Source organism: Melospiza georgiana, chromosome 3 (assembly GCF_028018845.1).
Source record: "Melospiza georgiana isolate bMelGeo1 chromosome 3, bMelGeo1.pri, whole genome shotgun sequence".
Taxonomy (NCBI): domain Eukaryota; kingdom Metazoa; phylum Chordata; class Aves; order Passeriformes; family Passerellidae; genus Melospiza; species Melospiza georgiana.
The window spans coordinates 92,514,772-92,540,846 of NC_080432.1; the positions used below are offsets into that span (position 1 = coordinate 92,514,772).

At 37.9% G+C, this 26,075-nt stretch overlaps 1 protein-coding gene across 2 annotated transcripts in view; it reads left to right on the forward strand.

The window, feature by feature from the left end:
* Nucleotides 1–26,075, forward strand: part of MBOAT2 (membrane bound O-acyltransferase domain containing 2) — a 92,235-nt gene that overhangs the window by 47,840 nt on the left and 18,320 nt on the right. The window contains exons 1-5 of one of the 2 annotated variants that reach the window (XM_058020410.1): nucleotides 4,268–4,329; nucleotides 8,802–8,897; nucleotides 12,827–12,882; nucleotides 19,951–20,005; nucleotides 20,799–20,982. In XM_058020410.1, the coding sequence (XP_057876393.1) occupies nucleotides 4,286–4,329; nucleotides 8,802–8,897; nucleotides 12,827–12,882; nucleotides 19,951–20,005; nucleotides 20,799–20,982 (435 nt within the window). In that variant the 5' untranslated portion in view covers nucleotides 4,268–4,285. Of the gene's footprint in view, nucleotides 1–4,267; nucleotides 4,330–8,801; nucleotides 8,898–12,826; nucleotides 12,883–19,950; nucleotides 20,006–20,798; nucleotides 20,983–26,075 lie in introns of those variants that run through there. The other variant, XM_058020409.1, reaches the window with a different exon arrangement.

Here is a 26,075-nt window from a genome sequence, read left to right on the forward strand (position 1 = left end):
TTTGAGCAATGGTTTAAAAGAAAATGCAGCTGTGTTAGGTTGTTAGCACAAACTCCTGGCTTTCCTTTGGTCTTGGAATCATTAAAATACTTGGTTTTGTAACTAAATCTGATTCCTGTGGCCTTTTGTTTTGCATGCTGCTTGCAGGGAGCTGGGTTGTTTATTAATCTGCTGGCTGCTCTGTGTACTGATTCTGGCTGCACAGCCACCTTCTCAGCAAATCATATCCCGTATGTTCCCCAGCTGCTGCCATCCTTAACACATGCAGAAAATGTCTCCTGGCTGGCTGAGCACAAATTCCAGCTGGCATCACATCACCTCGTGGCTGAGCAAACCTGGCCTCTCTCTGCTGGCAGTGTTGCAGCCACACCGGTTCTCTGCCTCGGTTTTTGTGTCTCAAGGCAAAGATGTGGGGCTGCAGCAGAGATTGGAGGGCTGAGGCAGCTGGGAATGTGCTCCCTCCCCAGAGAACATGGGCAAGAGCATGGGGCACAAGGGGGTGTGTAGCTGGAGCAGGGTGATGAGTGGGTGAATGGAAATAACAGCTCCCTCTTATCTTCATCCAAGATGATACTTGCCAAGTGCTGAGTTAACAGCAGTGATGGGTTTAATGATTGACCTTGCTATTGTTTTGTCATCAGAGAACTTGTTCTGTTAAACTTCCTGTGAGTTCTTGTGTAAGGCTAGCTGGTCCAGTGGAATAGAATTATTACAAAGTACTTTGTACTTAGCAGTTCTAGTTTACTGTTTCTAAACCATTGTGACTATTAAACATGTTCTTTAAAATAGCACTTGCAGTAGTCCCATTGTTGTCAGTGTTCTGTAATGACATTTTTATTTCCTTAAAAATATTCTCAGAAGTTGTGTTGCTGCCACACACCTAATATCTGATTGTTTTCCGACTTTGTGGTCTGTGGGTTTCTGCTGGTTTGCAAAATTAATGATAGTTAATTTTGCAAAGCAGTTCTGGTGTTTGCAGAAAAGTTACTTATGTATCACATAGAAGAAAGAGTAAGCATAAAATTACTTGCATGCTGTGATGCTGAAGCATCCTAAAGCTAGGCAAATATTATGTAGAAAAATGAGTGAACAGATGAAAATTCACAGCACCAGCATGTCAGCTATTTGTTTTCTGAGTTATGAGTGCTCATTTGTGTCAGAAGATCTCAAGATTCTACTTCCTTCATCAGGGTTTTGTACAGGCAGATTCCAGCATCATGGTGTTCTGCCTTTACAGATTTTGTGTTGTGAAGCTGTTAGGATTTGTGTTTTTAAGTGCTCTATACTATTGTCAACTTTTTGAAATGCAAAGGTCAGACTTGGTGCTCTTATCTGCATTGTTTACTGTTATACTTACAAGTGATTGCAGAAATAGGGGTTGATGTGACCCAATATGGGTCATATCAAGTTCTCTCCAGTGAGGGAGAACTTAGGTGACCCCTCATGTCTTATCTCAATTTAACATTAAAATTTGGAGATATCAACTTCAGCTCTCAGCTTTGAGTTTTCTAGGGAAGCAAATATTTTTTATTCCCACTTTCTTAGTTCTGTGTTCCTTTTGGAGTCTTACAGAAAGAATGAATCACGCAATATGTGTCTTCCATTCCAGGGAAGATATGAAAGCGCTCTCCCTCCTGCCTGTCTTCTGTTTTAGATGATGTTTCTCTCATTTATTAGAGTTTGAAGCTGGTCTCCTTGTCCTTGAGATGTTCCAGAATTGAAAGGAGCAGGGGGAAAGCAAGAGAATGTAACATTAGGGAGCATGTGGAAGAGATGAAGTGTTCTTGCATGTGTTTTTGACAAGAATATCTGTGTTGCATTTGTCATGTATTAATGTTGCATTTGGAATATGGCCTGTAGCTATAACTGGAATGATCATTTAATTTAGCTTGGTAAAGATTTACTTTACCAAACCATTATGTTGCCATTATGTAGCAAAACATCAAAATACATTAGTCAAGTGATAATGTCAGCAGCGGATCTGCATAAACAAACAGTCAAGCCACCACAAATGGTTCTGGGACACTTGAGCCAATGAATCCTCGTGTACCCAGCCTTGTGTGTCTGTGTGCAGGGCACCGAGGGGCCTGGCTGGTGTTTTCCCTGTGGCTGAGTGTCCTGGTTTAGGGCAAATTTGGGAGAAGACCTCCAAAGGGGGCTCCTCCATAAAGCAAACCCACACGGCTCCTCCCCCCAACCGGTTCGGGAAGGATTTCTCGGAGAGAAGTGAAAGGAACCTGTTTATGAACAGGCACAGCACCCCCAGCATGCAAAATGAACAATACTGCAAGGCACCACTCTTTCACCCTCTGAAAAAAGATGACAAATTCAGAAGGTCTCTCTTGGGAGTGGTTGCTCTGTTATCAGTGCCTCTGGCGCTGGGGCAGCTGCTGCAGCCACAGGGTGCAAACTCTCGGTGTTCCCAGGTCCCAGTGCGGAGCAGGTTCGAGTGGTTCCAAGAAAGGGAAAGGAAAAACAGTCCGGGAAAAAAATCGGACTGCTTAGCTAAATTAACTAGTGAGCAGGAGCAAAGCAGAAGCAAGAGCAAGGTGAAAAAGCCAAGCCAAAAGCAGCACTATGTACTGCCCCGTCTGGCAGTACATAGTACTATGTCGTGCCAGCCGTGGGGGAGTGGCTGATAACAAAACCAAAACAAAACTTCGCTCTTCACAGCCAGTCTTGAAGGCACAGAACATAATATGTAAACAGCATAAACAGAACACACAAATGGGGATACAAACATCCTAATGTCACCCTAGGACACTGAGCAAATCCCGCCGTGGGCCCTGGGGCTGCAGGCTGGGCGCTGCCGGGACCAGCCAGGCCGGGCTGCTGGGAGCCAGTGCAGCCCTCCTGCCGTGGGTTGGGTCAGGCTGCTTTGGAGCTAAGCATTGGAGAACTCTGTCCACTTGTTAAATTTGCTTTAAAATGGCTGTCAGACCCAAAAATCTTCATCTGAGGGTTGGAAATGGGTGGAATGTGATAGTCAAATTGCTTATTACCAAAGCACGATGGTATGAATGCTTCATTCTCTGGAAATGGGCTCATAGACAGCCTGGTTTTGTCTTTTTGTTTGCTGTTTATTTAAATGCATTTTGGATCTCCGCTTGAAGTAATCAGGAGGGACAGATTAGTGTGTGAATCAGAAGCTTCTGAGTGGGCAGGAGGATTATTATTGCTTGTATTTTAGAGGCACACACACTCTGAGGCTGTTATTGTTTACATCATAAACCTGCTCTGTTTCCTAAGAAGTAGCAATTATGTATGTCAATAACACATACATAAGAAAATTATAAATAGGCAACTCTTTTTGGTATAAAAAAAGCAGATTGAGCAGAGTAGCTTACCTTGAGGCTCTCAGATAATCAAAACTAAGCTAATTCTAATCAGTATTTCTGTTGGCTTGTGCTAGATGATTGCAGAATTAGATGTTTAGCTTTGACACTTTGGACTTTTTTTTGATGTACATTTTTCCTTTTGAAGTTTTATAAGCAAATATTGTATGTTCTAACTGCACAGAATTGAGTTTCTCTGTGTGAACAGTGCAAACGGATTATAATAATCAGAATTAAAAAATAATATAGCTGGATTTTAATAAGAATTTAGTTCTGACCCTAGAGGCAAGAATTTAATTTTTTAGGGTTTTTTTTTCTATATTTGGCATAATCTGTGGAAAAACAAACAAGCAAACCTATGCAGCAGCTTTCAGCACAGGACTTGGGAAAACTCAGAGGCTATTCTGTCACCTTTTCTAAAAATCAGTGCAGTATAATGTTATGTGGTGTCTAGGTCTGCCTTTTAAAATGGAATAATTACACATTTAAAGGGAATAAAAGTACTTTTTCCTAACATAGTGGAATAAGTAGGTCTTGACTGGACATGAAGCCTTTATTTGAAGGCTAAATCTGTAGTATGTGCCAACTAGCTGGTAAAAAAGCACCCTGTGTTGATTGGTTTATTTAACTTTCTTCCAGCAAAATAGCATATTGTGCTGTTGTCCTTCTACTGCATGAGAAGAGCCTAAAATAACAGAAGCTGTTATGACATCTCTCAAAGCCTGCCTTTGTCAAGGTCACAGTTCTATTTTTGCTGCATTTTGTGCACACAGAGATAGGTACAGTAGGAATGTACATTTTATAACTAAGATGCTGAGTGTAAAATGAAAATGCAACTCCCACACTTTGTTACACAAAAACATCACATATATTGGCTGATTGTTAGCCTGGATCTCTGTGCTGCTCAGCTTACTCATCAGCAGAGACAAAGCTCTAGAATTAACCTGTGGATGTTCTTTCTTGACAAGCAACCCAAAATTTCTGAGGAACACAGGTAAAAGATGGGGGTTTTGACTTTAAACCACATATGTAATCTTTATATTCTTAAATATGTGGAAGCTTTATTTAAGTGGGCTCTGCTGGCTCATTCAGTTCTACCAAATTTGTGTATGATTGTGCTAAAGATGTTGAGATTAACAGCTCTTTCTCAAGTGTATTTGGAGCAACAGAGTGTGGCAAAGATGAGGGTGTGCTTTGGAGCCAGAAGTTGATAGAGGTGTACTATGCTGAGTGTTATTAAACATGTGGATAATGTGCTTGAATCTGGGTCTATGCTGATGGTTTTAGTGTGGGAGAACACTGGGAAGCAACTTCTGTGCTTGTTCTGCTCATCTGCATTCCTTTGTTTGAGCTCCTGCTGTGGGGAGGACACAGTTCTGGATCCTGGGCTAGATGGAGACTTTGAGCCTTTATGTCTTCCTGTTACACAGGATGTGCTGGGCAGGATGGCTGCTGTATGTCCTGCTTTTGACTGGGACAATGCTGTTTTCTTCCTAGTGGCTGGTTCATTTCTGTGCTTGGGATTTGGTATGAGAATGGTTTTGATAACACACTGACGTTTTGGTTGTGGCTAGGTAATGCTTGCTGTAAGTCAGATCCAGGTCAGTTTCCCATGCTCTGCCAGTGAGGAAGTGCACAAGAAGCCGTGAGGAAGCATGGCCAGGACAGCTGACCTGAGCTGGCCAAAGGGATAGAGTGACATGGTCACTGTATAAACTGGGGGGAGTTACCTGGAAGGGAACTGATCTGCTCCTCAGTAAGCAGGTGATGAGCAATTGTAGTGTGCATCTCTTTTCTCTTGGGTTCTATTGTTTGTTCTTCCTCTCCTTGTAATTTCAATTATTATCAGTATTAGTATATTTATTATCATGATATTTAGTTGACTTAATAAATTGTCTTATCTCAACCCATGAGGTTCACCTTTTCTTTCTACTCCTCCCTTTCCCTGTGGGTGGTGCATGTATGGTGGGAGCAGTGAGGGAGTGGCTGCCAGCTGGAGTTAAACCATGATGCTGTGTCATGTGGAATGAAATTTTAAGGTGACACTGGATAAAAATGCTTTGCCTGTAGGAAAAAAAATCAGCTGTTCAAACAAAATCCAACATCTTTGCACTGAAGTGAGCAATGATGTTGTGGTGTTGGCTGTGCTAAACTTGTGAGGACAGTAAATAAGAGGGGTACAGGGAGGAGATTGAAGTGTTCTGCATTAGCAGAAATGATGTTTCAGGAGTCATTCTATGTAATCTTAACCATAGAAAATATGTATCAAATTCCATCAGGATGTTTGGAGACTGGAAGAAAGTTCGTGTAATGGGAAGGCACCAAACCCTGTATATCTGTATATGTGTGTGTACATATAGGTAGAATGATGTATTTTGGTTTTATGTGTATACATGCAGGTAAAAATTCCTGATATGTATGTTGCTTAATGTTAGTTGTCAAAACATGAGTAGACAAAAAATAGTGAATAGGACAATGTATTTTATTTGCTAGTAAGAGATTAATTTGCCTTTTTAAAAAAATAGAAATAAGTGGATGTTCTCATTATGAACACCTTCTGTAAAGAAGTACATGGAGGGGATGCTTACTTAGAATTTTCTATATATTGTAATATTTATGTGTATAGTTAAGGTACTTCATTTATAATATGCTAGAATATACTTCTAAAAACATTGAGTCGTTTACTTGATACGTTTCTTTTTAAAGAAAAGATAAAATTTTATGAGTAAAACATGTTGCATACTGTTTTTAGTGTTCTGAGATGTTAAAAATTGTAAGGAATTGAAATATTATATTAAATACCTGTACAAGAAAAGCCTTTCTATATAATAGGCTATCCAGATTGTTGGCTTAATTTCTTTCTTTTTTTTAAAACTTCTAATTAGGAGTTAAACATATCACTGTGTTCTGGTTTGTGGTACATGCTACAGTGTCTCCCAGATGTGTCTGAATTTGGTGCATCTGTTGATAGATAAATTAAGGTTGTATTGACAAAGATCCTGGGAATTAGATATATTTTAAATGAATGTTTTTGGGTCTTTCTGTTTCACAGTACAGGCATTATGTTCATTGCAGGTCAGTTTGTCTGAAAGTTACTTGAAACAATAACCATGTTGTGACTTGCTTGTAGCCGTTCATCTTCAGTGTGAAATACTTTCATCTTTCTGGTCACATGAACATTATACAGTGAGAAGCAAGTATAGAGTAACATCGACTTTTAAGACCAATTGCTTTTCTGCTGGTGGAGAAAGTTGGGTAAATTGCATTTGTGTGAAGCTTGTAATTAGCTTTATAGTCGGGTAAAACTTGATGTGGTTGAATGCTGCAAAACTTCACTCAATTTTCTGATCTAAGGGTTGTTGAATGAATTATTGAAGAGACTAAGAAACATGTGTAAGAGTATTCTAGAAAGTTCTCAAAACATTTTCAGATCTTATCTGATTTTTTTAAACTAAAGATGGATTTACATGAGAGTTAGGATGATCAGCAAGTTGCACTACAAACCTGCAGAAGAAATAACAGGAATGATGCAAGCTGTCATAAATCTTAAGTTCCTTAGGGGAGAACGTATTGCTGCACTTTGCCTGGTGAAATGACATTTCTCATGAACAAGGGATGTGGTGTGGCATGACTGATGTGCAGAGATGCAGGTGGAAGTTGAAAAACATAGTATGGATTGCAAGCTCCTGTGTTTTACTCATCAATTAAAAATTTTCAGTCTTCCAGTCTGTGTGTAACTTGGAACTGTGGCTGACATAACTGGAAGATAGTTAAGATTCATAGTTGTGTTTGGTGAGTGTAACAGCAGCAAATGTCACTGCTCTGTCAGAAGACAGCTTTTGTTTTAGACTGAAATTTGGAATCAAATCAAGAAGTTTAAGGTGTTTCATTTTTCTTTCTTCCGTTTCTGTGCTTTAACTTCAGTGTGGGTATTAACTGAATGTTGTGAGAAACCCCTACCATGTTGGTCATGATGACTATTGTGTATTTCTTATAATTGTGGATTACTTTGAATTTCATTTTAAAGGACATCTAGTCCACCCTGCAAGGAACATCTTCAACTAGATCAGGTTGTTCAGAGCCCTATTCAACCTGACCTTGAATGTTCCCAGGGATGAGGCATCTGTCACCTCTCCGGGCAACCTGTGCCAGTGTATTCTTACTATAAGCACTTTTGTACCCGTTAGCCTCCCAGTATAATACTGTTTCTGGATTGTGGATGTTAATGAAAACATAAAATAAACTATTGCTAAAACAGACCCCCTAATTTTTTTTCACCAAAATACATGTAATTTAATGGTATATAAGGTAATCTGTAATTTCAAAGTTGGATGCTTTAAAATATTCAATGGTTTATATATAGCATGTTTTTGAGTTAAAGGTTAAACTGCAAGTGTCAGATTGAAGAATAGTTTCTAAGACCTTAGATTTTGTTAATAAATTCTTGCAAAATATTTATTTGGAAAAGAAAGTCATGTTCCAAAGTAGTCTTGCAGTGTCCCTCACTAGTTCACCTAAATCCAGTCCTGGCTGTGATTTTCAGTTTGTTGAATGAATATTTTCATTCTAACTGGATTTTAGATGCATTATGCAGTTTGCTGCAGGATTGCACATCAGTCTTGTGCATGAAGTAAAGACTGTGGAGTTCATACATTAAAGTCCTAAAGGATTAGTTAAATTCCTGCTGGCATTCACTGTCCTTTTGGACTTCAAAGAACACCTGGCAGATTTTGTGAGGTATATTGCCAGATCAGTTCTCACTAGTGTGTTGTTGAGAAAACGGTGTGTAAAACTAATTTAGTCATACATAGAACACTTTCACAGCTCATCTATTTATAACATTGTAACACTTTTACAGTTCCTATATGTGTTTTTTCTTACCTTTGCTCAGGATCAGTTTAATAGAAGACAAAAGGTGTCCTGTTCCTTTTCCACTCAACTGTGTTTTAATATGTGTATTTGAAAATTACTTGACTTTTCCAGGTCCTTGGAAAACAGCAGCAATATGATTTGTGGTAATGAATTTTGAATGCATAGCAGTATACATGCAATGGAAATTATTTGATGTATCATTTTCCAAACTTCTATGCTCATAGAGACAAAAATTAGCCTCGAAGTAGAAAAAAAAAAAACAACCTTAACAGATTAATTTTCTCTTTATAGGACTTGCAGTTTTTACAGTGGTGCTTACAATTCTAAATTCTAGGCTTTATTGGTGTAAATATTTTGGCTACTGACAATAGAATTTCTATGGTTGAACTGCACACTTTCAAATAAAAAAGTATGTGTTTGTGTAGAATAAACATTGCAAAAAAACCTCAGGCAGAATAAAGTATAATTACAGATTCCTATTATGTAATATTTTGTAGAAATAATTGGAGATTAAATTCTATTGAAATGGTACTTTATTCAGTGGAGAAATGCTTATGATTTTTAATTGAAATTTTTTCCCCATTTTCTTTCCAGGTATTGCTTTGTTTTCGCTTTAGGATACCTCACTGTGTGCCAAATTACTAGGGTCTATATCTTTGATTATGGACAGTATTCTGCTGATTTTTCTGGGTAAGGAGAAAAATAATCTTCCTATCTTTTCCTCCTAAGTGATACTGTATCTATTGTTGTTGGGGATGTTTTACTTGTTGCTCTCCCCTCTTCCCTGCCCCCCACAATTAATTGTGTCAGCCTTTAAAACTTTGGGAGAAAGCTGAGCATGTATGTGCATATTGGCACACATGCAAATATATAAGTAACTATGCTTTAATCATACAAATTGAGAATTTTGTGAACAATTGTTCTTCTTAGAACCACCAGTGTGTTATCTATTGCCTCTTGTTCCTGGCTGAATGGCATAAAGGATTTGGTGGCTATGGGAATTTTTTCTCTTTGATTTTTGCATTAAAGTGTCTGCTACCATCCTTGACAGCATGATGAGCCTTGAATTGTGTCTGGTGTACTTACTTGCCTGGCACAGTCTGATACCACTTCTTGAGGAAAATCAGAACGTTTTATGGAATTTAGCTTTTAGCTTCTTTCTTTTTTTCATTTTATGTTAGATGTTCCAGAAGGAGAAAGCTAAGGAGACAGGCACCTGGATGTTGAGGTAGTCACAGAGAAACAGAAGGTTTTGTCTGTTTGCCCTCATATTATATTGTGAACTTATACCTATATTTGACTTGAACTGTATAGGAGCAAAACAGAATTAAATGGGCAAAATAAAAATAAACCGTATTGGTAATTCTTCTTTCTGCTGTAGACACAAAGAAGTGAAGTACAACATTTCTTACAAACAAGTTTGCTGCTGTGATAGTGCTTTTGTTGATTTAAGGAGAGTGTATATTCTAGAGAGGATAAAAAAAGTGATGAGGAGTACTTGCTAGTCTGCTTAAAATAATGCATTAAGTGCTTTCCAGGGATACTGTGAATGGCAGTGGTCTTTGTAGTTTAGCATAACCTGTGATGGAATTGTACTTGTTAGCCTTGTTACTTTTCAGTCTTTATTGGTAACAGACATGTAATCCAGAAAATTAATTTGTAGGCTGAAGCCAAAAGCTCTTATGGTTGAGTTCATCTTTTCTGTCATCTTTATCTTCTTACCTTCTACAACATCTTTCTACATTTGTCTTACATCCAAGTGTCTGCCTTCAAGCCAGATACCCAAGTTCCAGTTGTAGTCAGCAGAGATGTGATTGATGTGGACAGTAGAGGCTGGAGGGCATTGCAGCTGACCCAGCACGAAGTGTCTACCTGAGTGTGAACTGGGTCACTTGTCAGATGTCCCTGACTCTGGACCACATCTCCACTGGCTGAAATGAGAGCTTGCAGCACAGTCATATGCATAAAGACACTAGATTTACTGATGTTGAACATAATTTCACCATTACTAGTGAAACTGTAGTCCAGATGCGGTCCCTTCCAGCTCACTGTACACCCCTGGCAGTGATCAGAGTTCTGAGCTGACTGTGAAAACAGTGTAATTACACTTTGTTGTTCTCATTCTCAGAACATTTAGTAGAGCTTGAGCACACCATTGTTCAGATGGGACTGTACTGCTTTCAGATGTGGCTCTGATGGTTTGGTGGTAGCTCAAAGATTTCTGTTAGGTCTAAACACATCCAGAGATTCCCACATCCTATCCCCGGAGAAGTTCAAGGCCAGGTTGGATGGAGCAACCTGATCTAATTGAAGGTGTCTGCTCAGGGCTGGGATGATGGAGGTAGATGATTTTCAAGGTCCCTTCCAACCCAAAGCATTTCATGATTTATGAGCTCTGTGCTCTGGACAGAATTGTTCTGAAGCCTGGATCAAGCTCTCTGATTGTGTGTTTGAGATGGCAGATTTCAACCACCCTTTCATGCACCAGTTTGGGAGCTTGATGAATGCATATCACATTAAATCTCAGGCATTCACTGCATGTGCTCCCTTGACATGAGGCAGAGATTACTTCCAAAACAGGCAGAGAAAGAAAACTTTCTCTGGTTCTGGGAGTAGAGAGTAAGCTCAAAAAAAACCCCTAAAGTTGCCTGACTAGCTGCTGAGCTCCAGTATGAGCAAGTTCTTCTTTCTAAAGATGTTGGCATGGATTTGTATAGTGGTTAGCCCCAAAAGAGCTTTAATGTGTGTTTACCTGGATATTTCTCCTAGCATGCAGTGCTTGTCTGAGGTGCCCAAGCTGAGAAAATCTGCTCAAAATTTGAAGGAAGCTCTCAATGCACTGGCAGTGGAGAAAACTGGGGACAGCTCATGCTGGAGATGCAATTGCTTGTGCAGAGCTGTGTGGTCCTGGCTGCAGTACTAACAGATCCCAGCTGCCTCCTTTGCCTTTCTGCCAGCACCTAAAAGGGATTGTTAAAATCCTGCTTCACAGCCTCACTGTGCCAGGAAGGACTCTTCCTCTTTTAGTCTCTAGATTTTTGCTCCTCAGCCAAATATTTGATGGTACTGGAATAGCCACTTCAGGAGAAGAAAAAAAATAGAATCCCAGGGTCTGCTGTGATAACAATGACAGATTTATCAGCTGGAATTAATGTAAGGGCTGACTGAGCTCCTCCTGGACTCCATCCTTCCACCAGGCAGGACCCATGCTGTCACATGTCTGCTTACAGAAGGAAAACCCATTATGCTTAGAGTTGGTTGGGGATTTCTGCCAGCACCAGGCAGGCCTACAGATTAAATGCTAGAAAAAGGTATGAGGGATTTATCAGACTATTTGTTCCTGTTTAGTCTTCTTCCTTTATGACCCTCATGTGTCACTTTAGTCTTGGTATCAGGATTTTGGGGCACTGGTAAAATTTTTTTTCCCCTGAGTGCATGTTGAGGACTGGAAATAATTGTGTGCTTTGAAACCATTTTAACCATTACCTAAAAAGAAAATCAGTTTGATGGACTGAACCATATGGCAAAATACTGCCTTGTTAATGAAGGAGAACTTGATGGCTTTTGGATTTGTGTTTCTGTGCCAACTTAATATGTTACAAAGATGCCAAGTACACTCAAGACATGAACAAAACTAAGTGCCCATTGTACAACATTATTTTTTTATTGTGAGGGTTTTTTTGTTTACTCTTGGTTTTTTTTTTTTTTTTTTTTTTTTTTTTTTTTTTTTTTTGTGATTGTTGTTGGTTTTGTTGTTTGGGGTTTTTTTTTTTCTCCAGCTCAGATACTTCTAGGTAAATTCAACCCCTGATGTGTTTTTTGAGATCTGATTTAAAAATTAAATTTCTAAATTGTAGTTGGTTACTTTATGCATTCCCCATTGCTTCCCTACCCCAGGGAGGAGGTTCATAATTTTGAAATTCACATCAGGAAAAAATTCTTAGATGCTATGAAAATGGTATAATTTCTCAGTACAAAACTGACTTGGATAGCCATGGCAGAATATTTCTTGGACAGTTTAAGATTCACTCAAGTGTACCAAATTCAGAACAAAGTGAACTCTGTTTGAGTCAGCATAATTATGCTGGGTTTTTGTTTTGCCAGGTATGTTTACTTGGAGCAAATAATAATTCTCGATGGAAAAATCAAAGATAGGATTAGGTGTTATTGGAAACCATGGAAGTGGTCTGCATATCTAAACAACTTATTTTAATATTCAACTTTGTTATAATTTTCTTGTCCTTTGCTTACTGCTGCACAATCTTGCAATGAATATAATTGCTCTGTCTTTTCTTCTTTATTCTTCTCCCTGAAAAAAAAATAAACTATGTTAGTAAAAAATACATGTGAAACACTTCAGCTGTATTTGTAGAACCTAATGCAGCAATAAAAGACAGGTGTTATCAAATACTGCATTTAAGGCTTAAATTCTTCTCTTTGCATTGAAAACTCTGGAATGGCTTGAGTGAAAAAACAAAACACTTTGTTCTTGCATTGAAGATGTTCCAACTTAGAGTCGTTAACCTAGAGTCCTAATATAAAATTCCCCTGGTATTTATAAGTGAAAGAAAATCATGAATTTGTATCTAAATTGTTCTTTCTTCCCTTTTTTGTGACAGTCCAATGATGATAATTACACAGAAGATCACTAGTTTGGCATTTGAGATTCATGATGGTAAGATTTCTTTACTGTGTTTAATTTTCCATACAAAATAAATTTTACCAACGTTCATCATGAGTCAGTGAATTACTTTAGATCAGTTTTATGTTTCAAGGCAAAATAAATTTCTGTGTCTCAGTTGTTTCATTGATGCTTATTAATGAAAGTACTGGGAAATGTTGTTCCAACTCTACAGAAGCTCTAAAAATGCTGACACTGTGCAGAAGATGTGACTTACCAGACCCTTCTTGTGTGACACTTCTGAAGTCAATGTCTAAAGAGCAATGGTATTCTTTTGGGCTGGGATATTGACTGTGAGAGTTAACTAAAGAACTTCCAGATTCAGAGACCTCTGTCACTGACAGATGGATAGAAAAAGGACATGTAATTGCAGTTGTTGAGCACCTTTTGTTTTAAAATGCTAATTCTTGAGCACTTCCCTACTTTGTGCTGTATATGCTGATTTTTATAAAACCTTTGTGTGTTTCATTTTGTTTAGTATCATAATTACACTCACAGCTAACAGATTGTGGTGAACAGGGAGATTATCGAATTGTGTTTATGTCTGTTCTCCTGTCAGATGTATCCAAAATGATAAGTGGGCCCTGTGACAATGAATCCTAATGTTGGCTTTCATGGGTAGAATAGCTAGGTTTTTAGTTACCTCAAAATTTAAAGGAGTAATTTTCATTTTAAAGTTTGAAAATGTCATCTCATAAATCTGTCCAATTAGCTTGAATCACTTGGAACTACAGATGTCAGTTGAAGATTTGGGAGTGTAACTCCAGACACCTGGATAAAGACACCTGCTGTTCTGATATTGCTTTTTAACACTGTGCATGCAGTTTAATGTGTTTCTGTCTCATATGTATCCTGGCTTTAGCGCTCTTGGTGTTTAATGTTTTTTCCATTGTTAAGTGGCACTGTCTAGAGAAACTTGTGGGCAAAAATTTTCAGGAATATGAAAAGTTGGGAAAAGACCTTTTAAAAATATTTTTGTATGAATGAAAATAAATAATGCTGGGCTTATCTAGTTGGTCAAAGACATTGATGTTTACCTTCCAGAGAAAATATATTCAGAAGTAGTAATTTTGCAATCCATAATCAACTAAAGTACAGAGTACACAGGTTAGTGGAAACAGGTTATTATAAGGAAGTAATAATTCTGGTATCAGGCATGAATGCTTCCTCTGACTATTATTTTGCTAGGGGAAAGAGCTATTCTGAATTTGCTGACATCATGCACAAATAGTGGAGTGGTGGTATGGAACAAGCATGTGAGTGTTCCTGGCAATCTTGAGGCAAATGTTTCATTTAGTCAGCTCTATTCTTAACTTTCATCATGAAAGTTAGCTAGACTAGATTTTTTCCTACTTAAAGTAATTCAGATAATTTGTATTTTCTTCTGGATTTCTTTATACACTGAGTTTTTAGTGTAAGTCTTAACGTTTTGTTCCTCATTGACCTCTAAATTCTTTGTCAGCCCTTGAATAGTAACTAACAGTATATTAGAAAAATTTCTCTGGTTGTGTCAGCAGTTTAGCAGATTTCGTGAGTTGGATGGTCACAGTTGCAGTTGTGAACATGACTTTGAAAAGTTGATGTGGCCAGTGTGAGCTCAGAAGCAGCTGATAGTCTGGTGTCATGAGATAAGCAAAAATGTGCAGGGGAGACTGAGATTGCATTAAAGCAAAATTTTTTAATCTTAGACAACCTAAAAGGGATCCTTCATGAAAAATTAATGAAAACAAGCCCTGCTGTCAGTGGGCTTTTGTTCACTCTACAAAGGTACATGCTTCCACTGGAAATTACTTAGAGATATAGGGACAGGAGAGGAGATAATGTTGCAAAAAGTTGTAAGTGATTCATGGCCTCTCTGAGCCTGTAGTCAGATCAGCTTGGCTATATTAAACAACAGTTTATTTTCTTCCCTCATTTTTTACCAGTACATCCAAGGAGTGTAATGAAAATAAACAGCTGGAAAAAAAATGTTGCTGTGTTGGAAGTTCTTGGTAAACTTTGCGATTCCAGTGGTAGCTAGGTTGGTTTTTGGTAAAGGCCAGTCTTCTGGACTTGATCTTTCCATGGCAGCCAGTTTGTTGTCTTCAGCTGGTTTCATTTGAAAGTCCTGGAGTGAACTGAGTGTAGCCACAAAGGCTACTCACTCTTGCTGCATATTCCAGTGTCTGTCTAGCTAAGTGAATATGCTTGATTCCAAGCTGAAAACCAATATGGAATCCCATACACAAATAACAGCTACCCCTGTAACTGTTAGACCCTTGTGCTCTTACCATGAGGGATGTTTTAAGCAGGGAAATTAAATGCAAGTTGCATACAATTTGGACTTGATGATCCTTGGGGGTCCCTTCCAATTCAGCCTATTCTGTGGTACTGTACTTGCTTGCTGTATAATACAAACATTCCAGAAGTTTGCATGGATCACAAACTTACACCTGAAGAGATTTGGAGTATGCCTTTCAGGTATTCTGATCTACATTTTGAACTTCAGTCTTTGGTAGCTCTTACCTTGCAGTTCCTTGTTACTGAAATGAGCAATGCCAAAAATGAGTAGTCAGTGTGTTAAAATTTGCTTTGTATTTTTTTGCTGATTATCCCTGGCATCTCACATGTGTATTCTAAAGGGAGAAATGTTTTTATGTAATTTGGAAACTGCTGATGTCCATATTAATTCTTTATGTGAAGATTTAGATTTATTTAAGCAACACATCAGGCAAATAACAGTTAAGGGAGAAAAAGGAATTTTATTTTTATTAGAACAAAAAATTTGCAGCTGTTTAACGAAAAGCATTGCTTTCTAATATTTCTGTTAATTATATCAGTGAAACTGCCATGGTGTGGTTCTGTTTTGGGGATTTTATTTGGTAACTTGTTACTTTCTTATTATGTTTAGGATTTCCTTTTAATGCTGTCTCCATCTACCTCTTGATTTTTATTTATGTTTTTAATGTCCTCTCTGTTATGATAGTGACAGCATGGTGATTATTGTTTCAGTATCAGTTACCAAATTATTTTTTTAATCAAAATGTCCTTAGTGGTTAAAGGAATTATATTGTATTTTTCTCCTTCTAAGTTTTCAAGTATAGTTTTGTGCCTCTGTTTTGCTTGTATGGCTCTCTGGATATGAGGACTTGTACATTTTCTTGCTTTTTTTGTAGGTTTTTTCCAATTTTACTCAGTGGGCATTCTACCTGTTTGCCTTTGTTGCTGCCAGTGTGGTAATAACAGCTAAAACTCATATTGGCTGTCTTGGATCTTAAAATGTTTTAATAACAACAGCATTTGGGCTCAGTTGGTGATTCAATTCAGGACTACAAAAATTTACTGTAATTGCAACAGAACCTCTGGTAGGATCTATGGTTATTATTAATGTATAATTCTGTGTCTAGGCATTTTTAGTTACTGATTAGCCAGATTTCCATACAAATATAAAAGTGGATAAGTTTAACCATAAAGATGGGGTGATAATATTTGTAAACACTGGTGTAGTGAGAGCTCAGAAGCAGTCATAATATCCCATAATAAAGTCTGTGTGGCAGGACAGTGGTGTGTGCCTAAGAGTGTTGGGTTTGTTACCATTAGGATATGGGCTCTTGAGAAGGAATGTAAAGACAGAACTTCCTCATGATGTAGGCCGCTTGGGAAAGTTTTTTTTACTGATGATTTACATAATTCTTTTACCAAGGAAGGAACATAGGAGTCTTTCTTCTTTACAGATGCGAAAATGGAGTTGCAGTTGCTGAGTGACTGAATTGTTTCACCTCTCTAACAGATGTTCAATAAAACCCATTTTCTCTAATCTCTGCTGTGTGATTTGGTAGTAAGAAGGAGCTGCAGTTGTTGTGGTAGTCTCTTCCTTTAGGACAGAAGAAAGCAATTCTTAAAATCCTCAAAGGAATGCTACAAAACCTCATGAGTTCCCTAGCAGCAGTGTGCTACTGAAGTGGGAGTTGTTCCTCTCCAGTGTGTAGTAGGTAGGGAACAGCTATGGTTTATCACGTCTCTGTTCCCTTGGGCCTGGGAAGTAGTGAATGTGTATTTATTAATTCATCTCATATTGAATAAACAGCAATGTAAGAGCACCTCTTCCATATTTATTTTCTATGATTAAAAAAATCTTAATGGTAGCTTCCTGAAAGCTTTCAAGAGTATGACAGAGGTCATCATGTTCTTGCATGCTGTGCTAAGATGAGAAATAGGCCTTGAGGACACTGAGAAGGCATTTAAAAAAAAGCCCCAACAAACAGGGAAAGCCACTAACCTGACCTCAAAGAATCTGCTGGCTGGAGGGAAACCTTCGTGAGGTATGGAAATGAAAAATTAATGGAGGCCTACTTGGATGCAGTATGTTTTAGACAGCAAATGCATTGCTCACAAGGTAATTTGGGCTTTAAATTACTTCATATTTATATATGTAACAATTACACACATAACTAAAATCTGTTTTAAACCTGTTTCCTCCTACCTCTCCAAAACCACAGATCATATTCCATTGATTAGATTCTTCTATTTCAGGTTTGAGGGTCTTTCCTCCTTTTTCGTCACATGTTCGTAATATGAAATATTTCATTTGACTAATTACCTTTATTTAATGACTAATCTGGCTTTATGCAAGTTCACTTGGACTGGGTGATCACTTCCTCTTTCTGACTTCAGGGTAAAATGCTTATATGGAATATAATGGCAAAGGAGCCTCCTGCTCCAGTCAGTTTACATTGTGTGGGCTGTGAGAGACTGAAGGCTCTGAATGACACACTTCACTATGTGATGGGATCTACATCCATCTATAGGTGTCTTTGTGTTAAATTTATTTGTATTAAATTCAGAGATTCACTACCTGAGAACTGTAATATTATGGCCTTAAAGGTTACAGAATCTTTCAAAATGCTTCTTCAGTTTTTATTCAGTATTTATATATGCCTTTATCAGCGTAAAAGCCGTTGCTACAGAACCAAGGAGAATATGAGAAAATGTGATGATGAGGAAGAGAAAGGTGATGCCTTGTGAAGGCTGACCTAGAGCAGAGACTAGACAGGGCTAAAGAATAAAGTAGGTATTTATTAGGAGGCCTCAATAGATCCACCTTGGGCAGCACAAGAGCCCAGCCAGGGCTACACTGCAGGTGAACCCAGAATGGTCACAAGAATGGATGACCAGGCACGGGGTCTCTCACTTTTATAAGTTCTGGTCCATTAGCATATTGGAGCTAATTGTCCAATTACAGCTTCAGCCCATGAAGTCCCATCCTTCTTGTTTTTCTCTCTTCAGTCCATGTTGTTTATGCTCTTGGGCCTGAGATCTGGATTGGCTGTCCTTGGTCTCCAGCTAGAGAAGGAATTGTTTTGTCTCCCTACTCTGTGAAGAGAGCTCACCATCCCCTAATATGAAGCCCAGACCCACACACTAAAGCAGCACAGAATCTGAAAAATAGAGAAGCTAAAACCTGAGGCATCAAAGGTGCTGCATGAAGTTAGGGGGTGATAATTTGATTTTCAGTTTCTTGCCATGAATGAGGATAACTTTTGACTGTGAAGGATCAGGACCAAGCAAGGCATTTTCCCAGGCTATATTGAAGGAGAGGAGGTGGCAAGTTGGTATCTCCCTCTGTATTCTCAGCTTTGTTGAAGACCTTAAGTGTGGTTTTGAAGTCATAAGTGTGTGTAGATCGTGGCCACACTGGAGTCACACACTAAGTCAACTGAATTTCCTTCTTTGTAGATAACAAGTGTTTCCATGAGTCATAGAATTAAATTAACTTTTACTTCCCCTCAGCTCCTCAATCTTTTTTGTCATAAGGCTGACTGATTTTGATATCTTAAAAAAAATTAGCTCCAGTTGAAACTTACCCTGGATCAAGAATAAGGGCTCCCCTCTGTGGATTTACTGGCATCATGGAGTGGGGTTGAAGGCAACCTTTCTATGACAGGAGGATGATCTTCTATAGAAACACCTATTTTCATAAAGCACACTAGGATTTCATATTTAGATTGCCCTGCTCTTATGTCAAACTTGATTTGAAATTGGCTGCTGGGTTTCAGCACTGCTGTGGAGAAGGATAATTGAAGTGTGATCCCATAAATTTGATGTCCTTTAGGAAGCTATGTGGATGAAGTTTTTAGTACTTGCAATGGCGAAGAAAAAATGCAAGTATGAACAGCAGGAAATGGCTGCATGTGGGCATGTCTGAGCCACTAGAGAAGGCTGCAGGAGGAGCTGAAGTGGTCATTCTAGCAGGCAGTGCTGGCTGGTATTAGCCAGGGCTGTCTGAGGGAGGGAGCTCTTACTGTTTTTGTTCCCCTGAATTCGTGTATTTCATAATAAGTGATGATGTTGAAAGTCTTATTTTTTACTTTTCTCTTTCATGAGAGTACAGATTTTGAAGACTATTTTTCAGGGATAGATTGCCAGCATTTCAGAAATAGCCACATATGGCAAGAAGTAAATTCAGTCTTGTTACTTCTTGTTGAAGTAAATTCAGCCTTGGGCTGCCCCCTTCTGCTAGCAGGGGTTAGAGCTTCTTGTTAGTGCTCAGGAAGAAGGCTGTGGCACCCTTTACTGCCATGCCTGCTTCACTGGAGCTTGGTCATGACCTTTATTTGCAGTGCAAAGCTGTTCTTGAGGTCTGTTCTAAGTTTCCAGTTGCTAAAATCTGTCTTGGACTGTGTCCATTTCATGCTTTGAAACTGCAGTGACTATGGCTATGACAATGGCTGTGTTTTGGGGCTTGTCCTGTTTCCAGAATTGGAAATAAAGGGTTTAAAACCTGCAGACTTTGAAGTCTCAACTAATATAGAAGAATAGTTTTTGTTAACACTTTTTTCAAGTTGTCAATGCTTTCCTGAAATCCACATGATTTCACTGCTGGATAGAACTGAAGATATGAGAGTTTGTGATTTTGTCAGTAAGAATTGTTTGATCCAACTCCAGCAAAAATGTTATGTGACATAATAGCTCTGAAATTGCTTGAGGCATTAAGAAATTACATTACAGCATGGAACTTGTTCTGCTGAGTAAAATATGGGGGGATTTAGCTTTTCTTTATTTTTTTCTTGTCCTCTTCCATAGGAATGTTTCGAAAAAATGAAGACTTGACTCCATCCCAGAGGTGTTTAGCTGTAAGGTAGGCTTTCAGACATTCTGCTTTGGGGATATTTTGTGTATTTTCTTAATGCTCTCTGCATTTTCTATAGCTCAGGTTCAAGACAGAGTTTATAAGGTCATGTAAAACAGATCCATGTTTTTATATATTTTTAGTTTAATTTGTATATCTGTTCTTTTGGAAAATATCACTAGGAGGAGATTTTATAGTTATTTAGAAAGAACATTCTAAGTTCTATGCAGTCTATGCAAATGAATGCCATATCAGATAGAAGACTAGTAAACAGTGCACATATGAAGTAGCTGGTGAAGAAACATTGTTAAATTTTGTTTTTCAGTATTTAACTTGCCTTTTCTCAGTACTTTATTCAGGACGCTTGAAAATAGTATGTTGCTTTGGACAAGAGAGTGTTGAGACATTTGTTTTAATTGAAATGATTGCCAGTTAGCCCAAACCTTTGTTTATTGATTCAATTGTTGAGGGAAAAATAGTTTATACAGTTGAACAAACACTTGGGGAAACAGCCCTCCCTTTCCTTCCTCAGGCTCAGCTTCAGTCAAACACCTCTGCTGGGCAAGGAGAGACTCAGTGGAGTTCAGGAGGTCTGTCTCAAAGTGCCCAGTATGGATTGGAAAGAAATGCTATGTATAGCATGTTTCAAGCTGTGATTACAAAAGACAGACAAACTGCTCTTGTCCATGTGGTTTTTACTGCAGTTAGAGTGAGTGGTAGCATGGACTGTGACTTTTCCTGCTGTGGAAATCCTGAAGAACTACACAATCCATCTCACCAGTTGCTTGTCTTTGAATTACAGACGCATGCCAAGTCTACTGGAGTATTTAAGTTACAACTGTAATTTCATGGGTATCCTGGCAGGCCCGTTATGCTCTTACAAAGACTATATTACTTTCATTGAAGGCAGATCATACCAACTGCAACAGTCTGAAGCAAATGGGAAGGAAGATACAAAGTATGAACAAACGGATCCTTCCCCAAATGTAAGATGTGTGACTCTTGCAGTGCTGATGCTTATGGAATCATTGCATGGGAAGCTTGGTTTGCACTCTTCATTTACAGGCATAACTGCTGAGCTGAGTCTGGAGTTCATTCATCAACGGAATAGTTCCCTGTTCAAAAAGTTATATGCTTATTTTTTAAAGGCAGGTTTTCTCCATGGTTTCCAGTCTGGATCTTGTGGATAAAAGCAGAGTAATTTGGAGCTTCCTAACAAGCTTATATGGTAAAAAGCCATCTTTAAATGAAAACTGTTCATGCATGTTCTCTTCAAAGCATATACTGTGCATAAAAACCCAGTCATATGTAACAAATGGAAAAAGTCAGAAGTAGTTTCATTTTTCATGCTTGTAGTCATGTAGAGAGGTATTAAAAGAAGGATTTTGATCTGAAGGTGTAGTAAAAGATGTACTACCCATAACACTGTGAACAATACTTAAGACACCTAAGTCTTTTTTTTCTTTGGTCTGTTACTAGAGAAGAGACCAAACACATAGAGAAGATAATCCAGTTGATCATGCCTTACAGGAAAGATTGTATGACCTGAATTTAAATCAGAAGCTCACAAAACTTGTTACTTTTAAAATTTAGTCCAATTAGGTTAATGCCCAGTGTATTGAATATTATCTTTTCGCTCTTTTCATATTGTCTTAAGTAGTAATATATCAGGCATTTAAATTTACATGTGCCTAAGATAATTCTTACCTCCTATAGGAGGCAGAATTATCATGGGGTCACATGGAAGGCTTTTGCTAATTCCAGCACCAGTTGCCCATGTTCTGCTTGTCTTGTGAGACCAGCTGTTGCTGGGGCAGATGGAGGTGTTTTCCCACATGGAGCTGCTTGTCTTGTCCTACCATCTAGAGGTCATGGCCCCACAGCTGGGCCAACAGGGAGTGCTTCCCAATCACTTGGGGCATCTCCAACCACTTCCATCCTCAGAAAGGTGGGTGAGGACTCTTTGCATGTTCCATTCTACCCATCTTGTGTGATTGTAGTAACTTGCACGACTGGAATCTAAACTCATGGCTGGAGGATGATAACACTTGAAGGTGCTCCATGAATTGACAGAGCACATGAGCTCACACAAGTGAGCTGTGGAACACGTTAGGAAGGGTGAGACACTGAGAATTCCTTGCATAGATCAGCATCACATGGCCCATGCTCTGCTTTGATGTGTTGTATCAACAAAGTTGCAGGCACTTTTGTTTCTAAATGTTGTTTTGGCCCAGTAAAGTCTTGTGTACAAAAATCCTATTTCTGCAGAAAAGTGTTATGTAGTAAAATTATTGCATAAATGGAGGTAAACTAAACCTGCCTGTATCAGTACTTTTGGACACACATCCACTGATTGCCTGATAGGACTTCCTGGCTTTTTACCACGTAATCTTGCTAGTAATACGGACAAGGTCAATAGAAATAAATATAAACCTATGATGGCTTCTTCTTTCAGGTAAGTGCTTTTCCTTAAAATTATTTGCTCTTAAGATGCTTGAAACTTTTGCAATTTATGCTGCATTAGCTTTTGACATAAAAACAAAGAGAAGCTGTTTATGCTCCTGGTATTTCATCTCCCAACTGGTGTTAGAGAAATCTGGCTGCATATTATAACACCAGTGAGTATTGTGTGCTTTTGGAGACAGATGAATGACACAATTTCACTGCATTTGCTGTATCAATTAAAATATTCATTGTCTTTTTCTAGAAGAACGTTTAAATACCGTTAACTTTATATTAATACTTTAAATTTGTTATTATTTCAAGAAGAATAAATTTTTAGGTAACTCAAAAAATTTTGAAATACAGTGGGGATCAGCAAATGTTAATGTCATAAATAAGAAAGAATCCTTGAGCTGAGTTACAGTAAGTTTCATTTATTGTTAAATACAGTTATATAACTGAAGTAGTTCATGCCAGCCTCCTCCTCTATAATGTGTGTTGACTGCATGATGTTAACTTGGATTAGTACTTTTGCTGTGTTCATTGCATGTTAAATGAAACAAGTCATTGTATTAAAACTTACTTCTCATATCCCTCCTATTGTGCCTTTTTGCAAGCTATCAGTTGTTGGTGCTCAAAGTGGTGTCAACTCTCAGAAATTAATATCTGTCTTTGTAAGTTTCTTTTTATTATGGCTACCCTTAAAATACAAGATTCCTGTCAGCAGATATCTGCTTTCTTGCTTATTATGCAGAATCTTCCTACAGGTTATAATGTTCTTGCTTAAATATCTTTAGTTTTTGTCTGAGGTACCAACCTCCCCAGAATAATGTGCTTTCATACCTCTAAATATTATGTATTAAGTACTGATTCTTTATCAAATTAAGTTCATTCAAATAAATTTTTTCAAGATTCCTCTCGAATTTTTAAAATCTATTTGTATATGTTATACATGCTTATGCAGTAATTTATTTCTAAACTTTCTGAGCTCTGTGAGTGTTTTACTTTTATTTCTTCAATTAGAAAGCTGCTCCTGAACTGCTTTCTCCAATTAGGTATCTAGCTTTCAACCTAATTATATTCCCATCTAATTTATGCACATTTAGTTTTGTCCTGGCACTGTCTTCTAGCTTAAGTACCTCCTTCCCTTCCCAGTGTTGATCATATTTCATATTTTTATACAGAAATGCTCAGTTGTTCATCAAACCTGGGTGAGACAGGTCTTTTTACCTTTTTGTTGTAAAATAATTTGTATTTTGTGCTTCTTCTGAGGTCAAAGTTATCCTGCATTTTGCTGTCTTTTAATTCCTGAACAGAACAGTTATTTTGCTATGTTGAAAACTTTAAAAAGTAAAATAAATGAAACTACAAATTACTTCATCCTTGTAAAAATTAACGAACCCTCGTATGTGACTGTGCAATTCAGTGATTTCCCATTTATGCCTTGGCAAAGAAAGGTTAATTAAGTAATAGGAAGTGAATGAATGTTTTACTAAATGCATTTCAATAGGTAATTGAAAGATTGAACAAAGATTTTGTTGGTATCATTGCACAGTGTTGTAGTTTGAGTCAGATAATTTGATTTGTCTGAAACTAACTTGGCGTGAAAAAACAAACAAAAACCCACCAAAACCTACTAGACATACCATCACACATTCCCACCAAAAAAATTTCCAACAAACCCCCTCCTGCAAAATGCCAGAAATCAAGGTTTTCATCTGATTTGTTTCTCTAATCTGACTCAGCCTAAGGAGCGCGAGCCAAACCTGCAGGGAGGGAGTGGAGGCAGGGCAGGGCTCCTTTGCACTGCAGCCTGTGTTTGGCTTGGCCTCAGAAACTCTGCTTAAACCAGTCTGGAAACAGCAGCTCCCCAGAGGTGGGAGATTTGTTTCCACCACAGTTTTCTAAGGACCCTGTAATCCCTGATTCTGATCCCTGTAAGTGGTATCAGCATGCTGGGATTTATAATTTTGAGTGAAGTAGTGTAAAAAAAAAAAAAAAAGTTTAATTCATGACAGAGTACTGTATGAGTTCATTATTTGTTCTTAAAATAAATTCTGTTGAAAACCTGATGCTCCTTCATAAAAGAGGTGTTTTCACCTCCACAATTTAGTTAACAACCTTCAGAGAAATGCAAAGCATATTTGGTGTTGAATAGGCAGGTGAATCTCATCTGTTTACCAACAGAAAAATTGGCAAATAGAGGCAGTGGCACAAGGCAGATCTTTGAGCAGAGTTAACAATATAAGTGGCAAAAACATTTTTTGAGACTTTGTGGTCATCTTCAGATGGAAAGAACCCATTTTCTATATTCATACTTAGTTTTAACTTGCATGTTACTGCTACCAGCTTATTGTTTCTCCGGCAGAATTGAACATGACTTGTAATTATGGCCTAGGCCTTAAAGTTAAATCCTTGCAAATGTCTTCAAACTTGGGGTGATGCCTTCCGATACTTACAAATATCAGACTTTTGTATTTGTCACCAGAATTACCAGAATTAAAGATTCATTATTATTAGTAGTAACTGATTTTATGAACATACATTTCTATTGAAGATCCTGAAGGTGTTAAGCCAACTGAACTTTCCCTCTGCTGTAGCAAAGAGAGGGATTATGAATAGTTCTGATATGACAAAGGAATGCTTTTAGAAAATTAATGCTCTTCACATTGAACTCTTGTAATAGAATAAAGTATTAAATTGAGGTTCATTAGAAAGCAAACAAATAATTAAGCACCAGCCTTAACCATTAATAGGTAGTTGCTTCCTGAATTATCTGGCTGATATTTTTTGTGAAATCATTGGAATTCCTGACCCTCTCTGAAATATCTTCTGAGATGAGCCAAGTGAAATATATGCAATATCCAAAAATACCCTCACTGTTTTAGAGCTTTTTCAAGTCTCACTCTTTAATCAGGTTGTACCACTTCTTACATCTGTGCAACTGGATGAATCTTTGGTATGTTGTGTCTTGCCAAAGTGTGTGCTTTCAGTTGGACATTTACTGCACCATTCTGTATCATGGAAAAAAATTGCCCTTTATTTTGGAACTAGATGATGAGCTGAACTCTCAGTAAAGCAGGATGTTATCTTTAAAAGTTTGGATGGGTGTACTAGAAGCAGCATAGACAGATTCTGGTTATATTTTTGTTCTGATGCTTCAAAGAAAGTAGATTGATTGTTTTCTTGTCAAGTTTAGTATCTGTATAATTGTAATGTAAATTAAAGTAATAATATTTAAATATTGAGATTGCATAAAACAAAAGCTTGAAAATTACATTTCAATGAATTAGCTCCCAAGTGTCTCTTGTTGGTGCCTGCTTTGGTATGTTACTGGGGTCTTTCACAAAATATGGTGTCTGCCTTTGGGATGTGGATCAGACTAGAGACTTAAGGCAGTCAGTGTCAGGCATATATTGCTTATATTGCTCTGTATGTTTTATAATAGAACCTTAGAAAAGTTCTACTGAAGATAGATACTCTTTACTTGTGGTGGTTATAGCAAAGCTGAGTTTTGAGAAAATTTGAGTAGGTCCTATCTGAACAACACACTTGTACATATCTGTGAGCATATTATTTGTACCATTGGAGCTTGATCACTCTGATTGGGAAAACAGGTCCATCTAGAACTGATTGG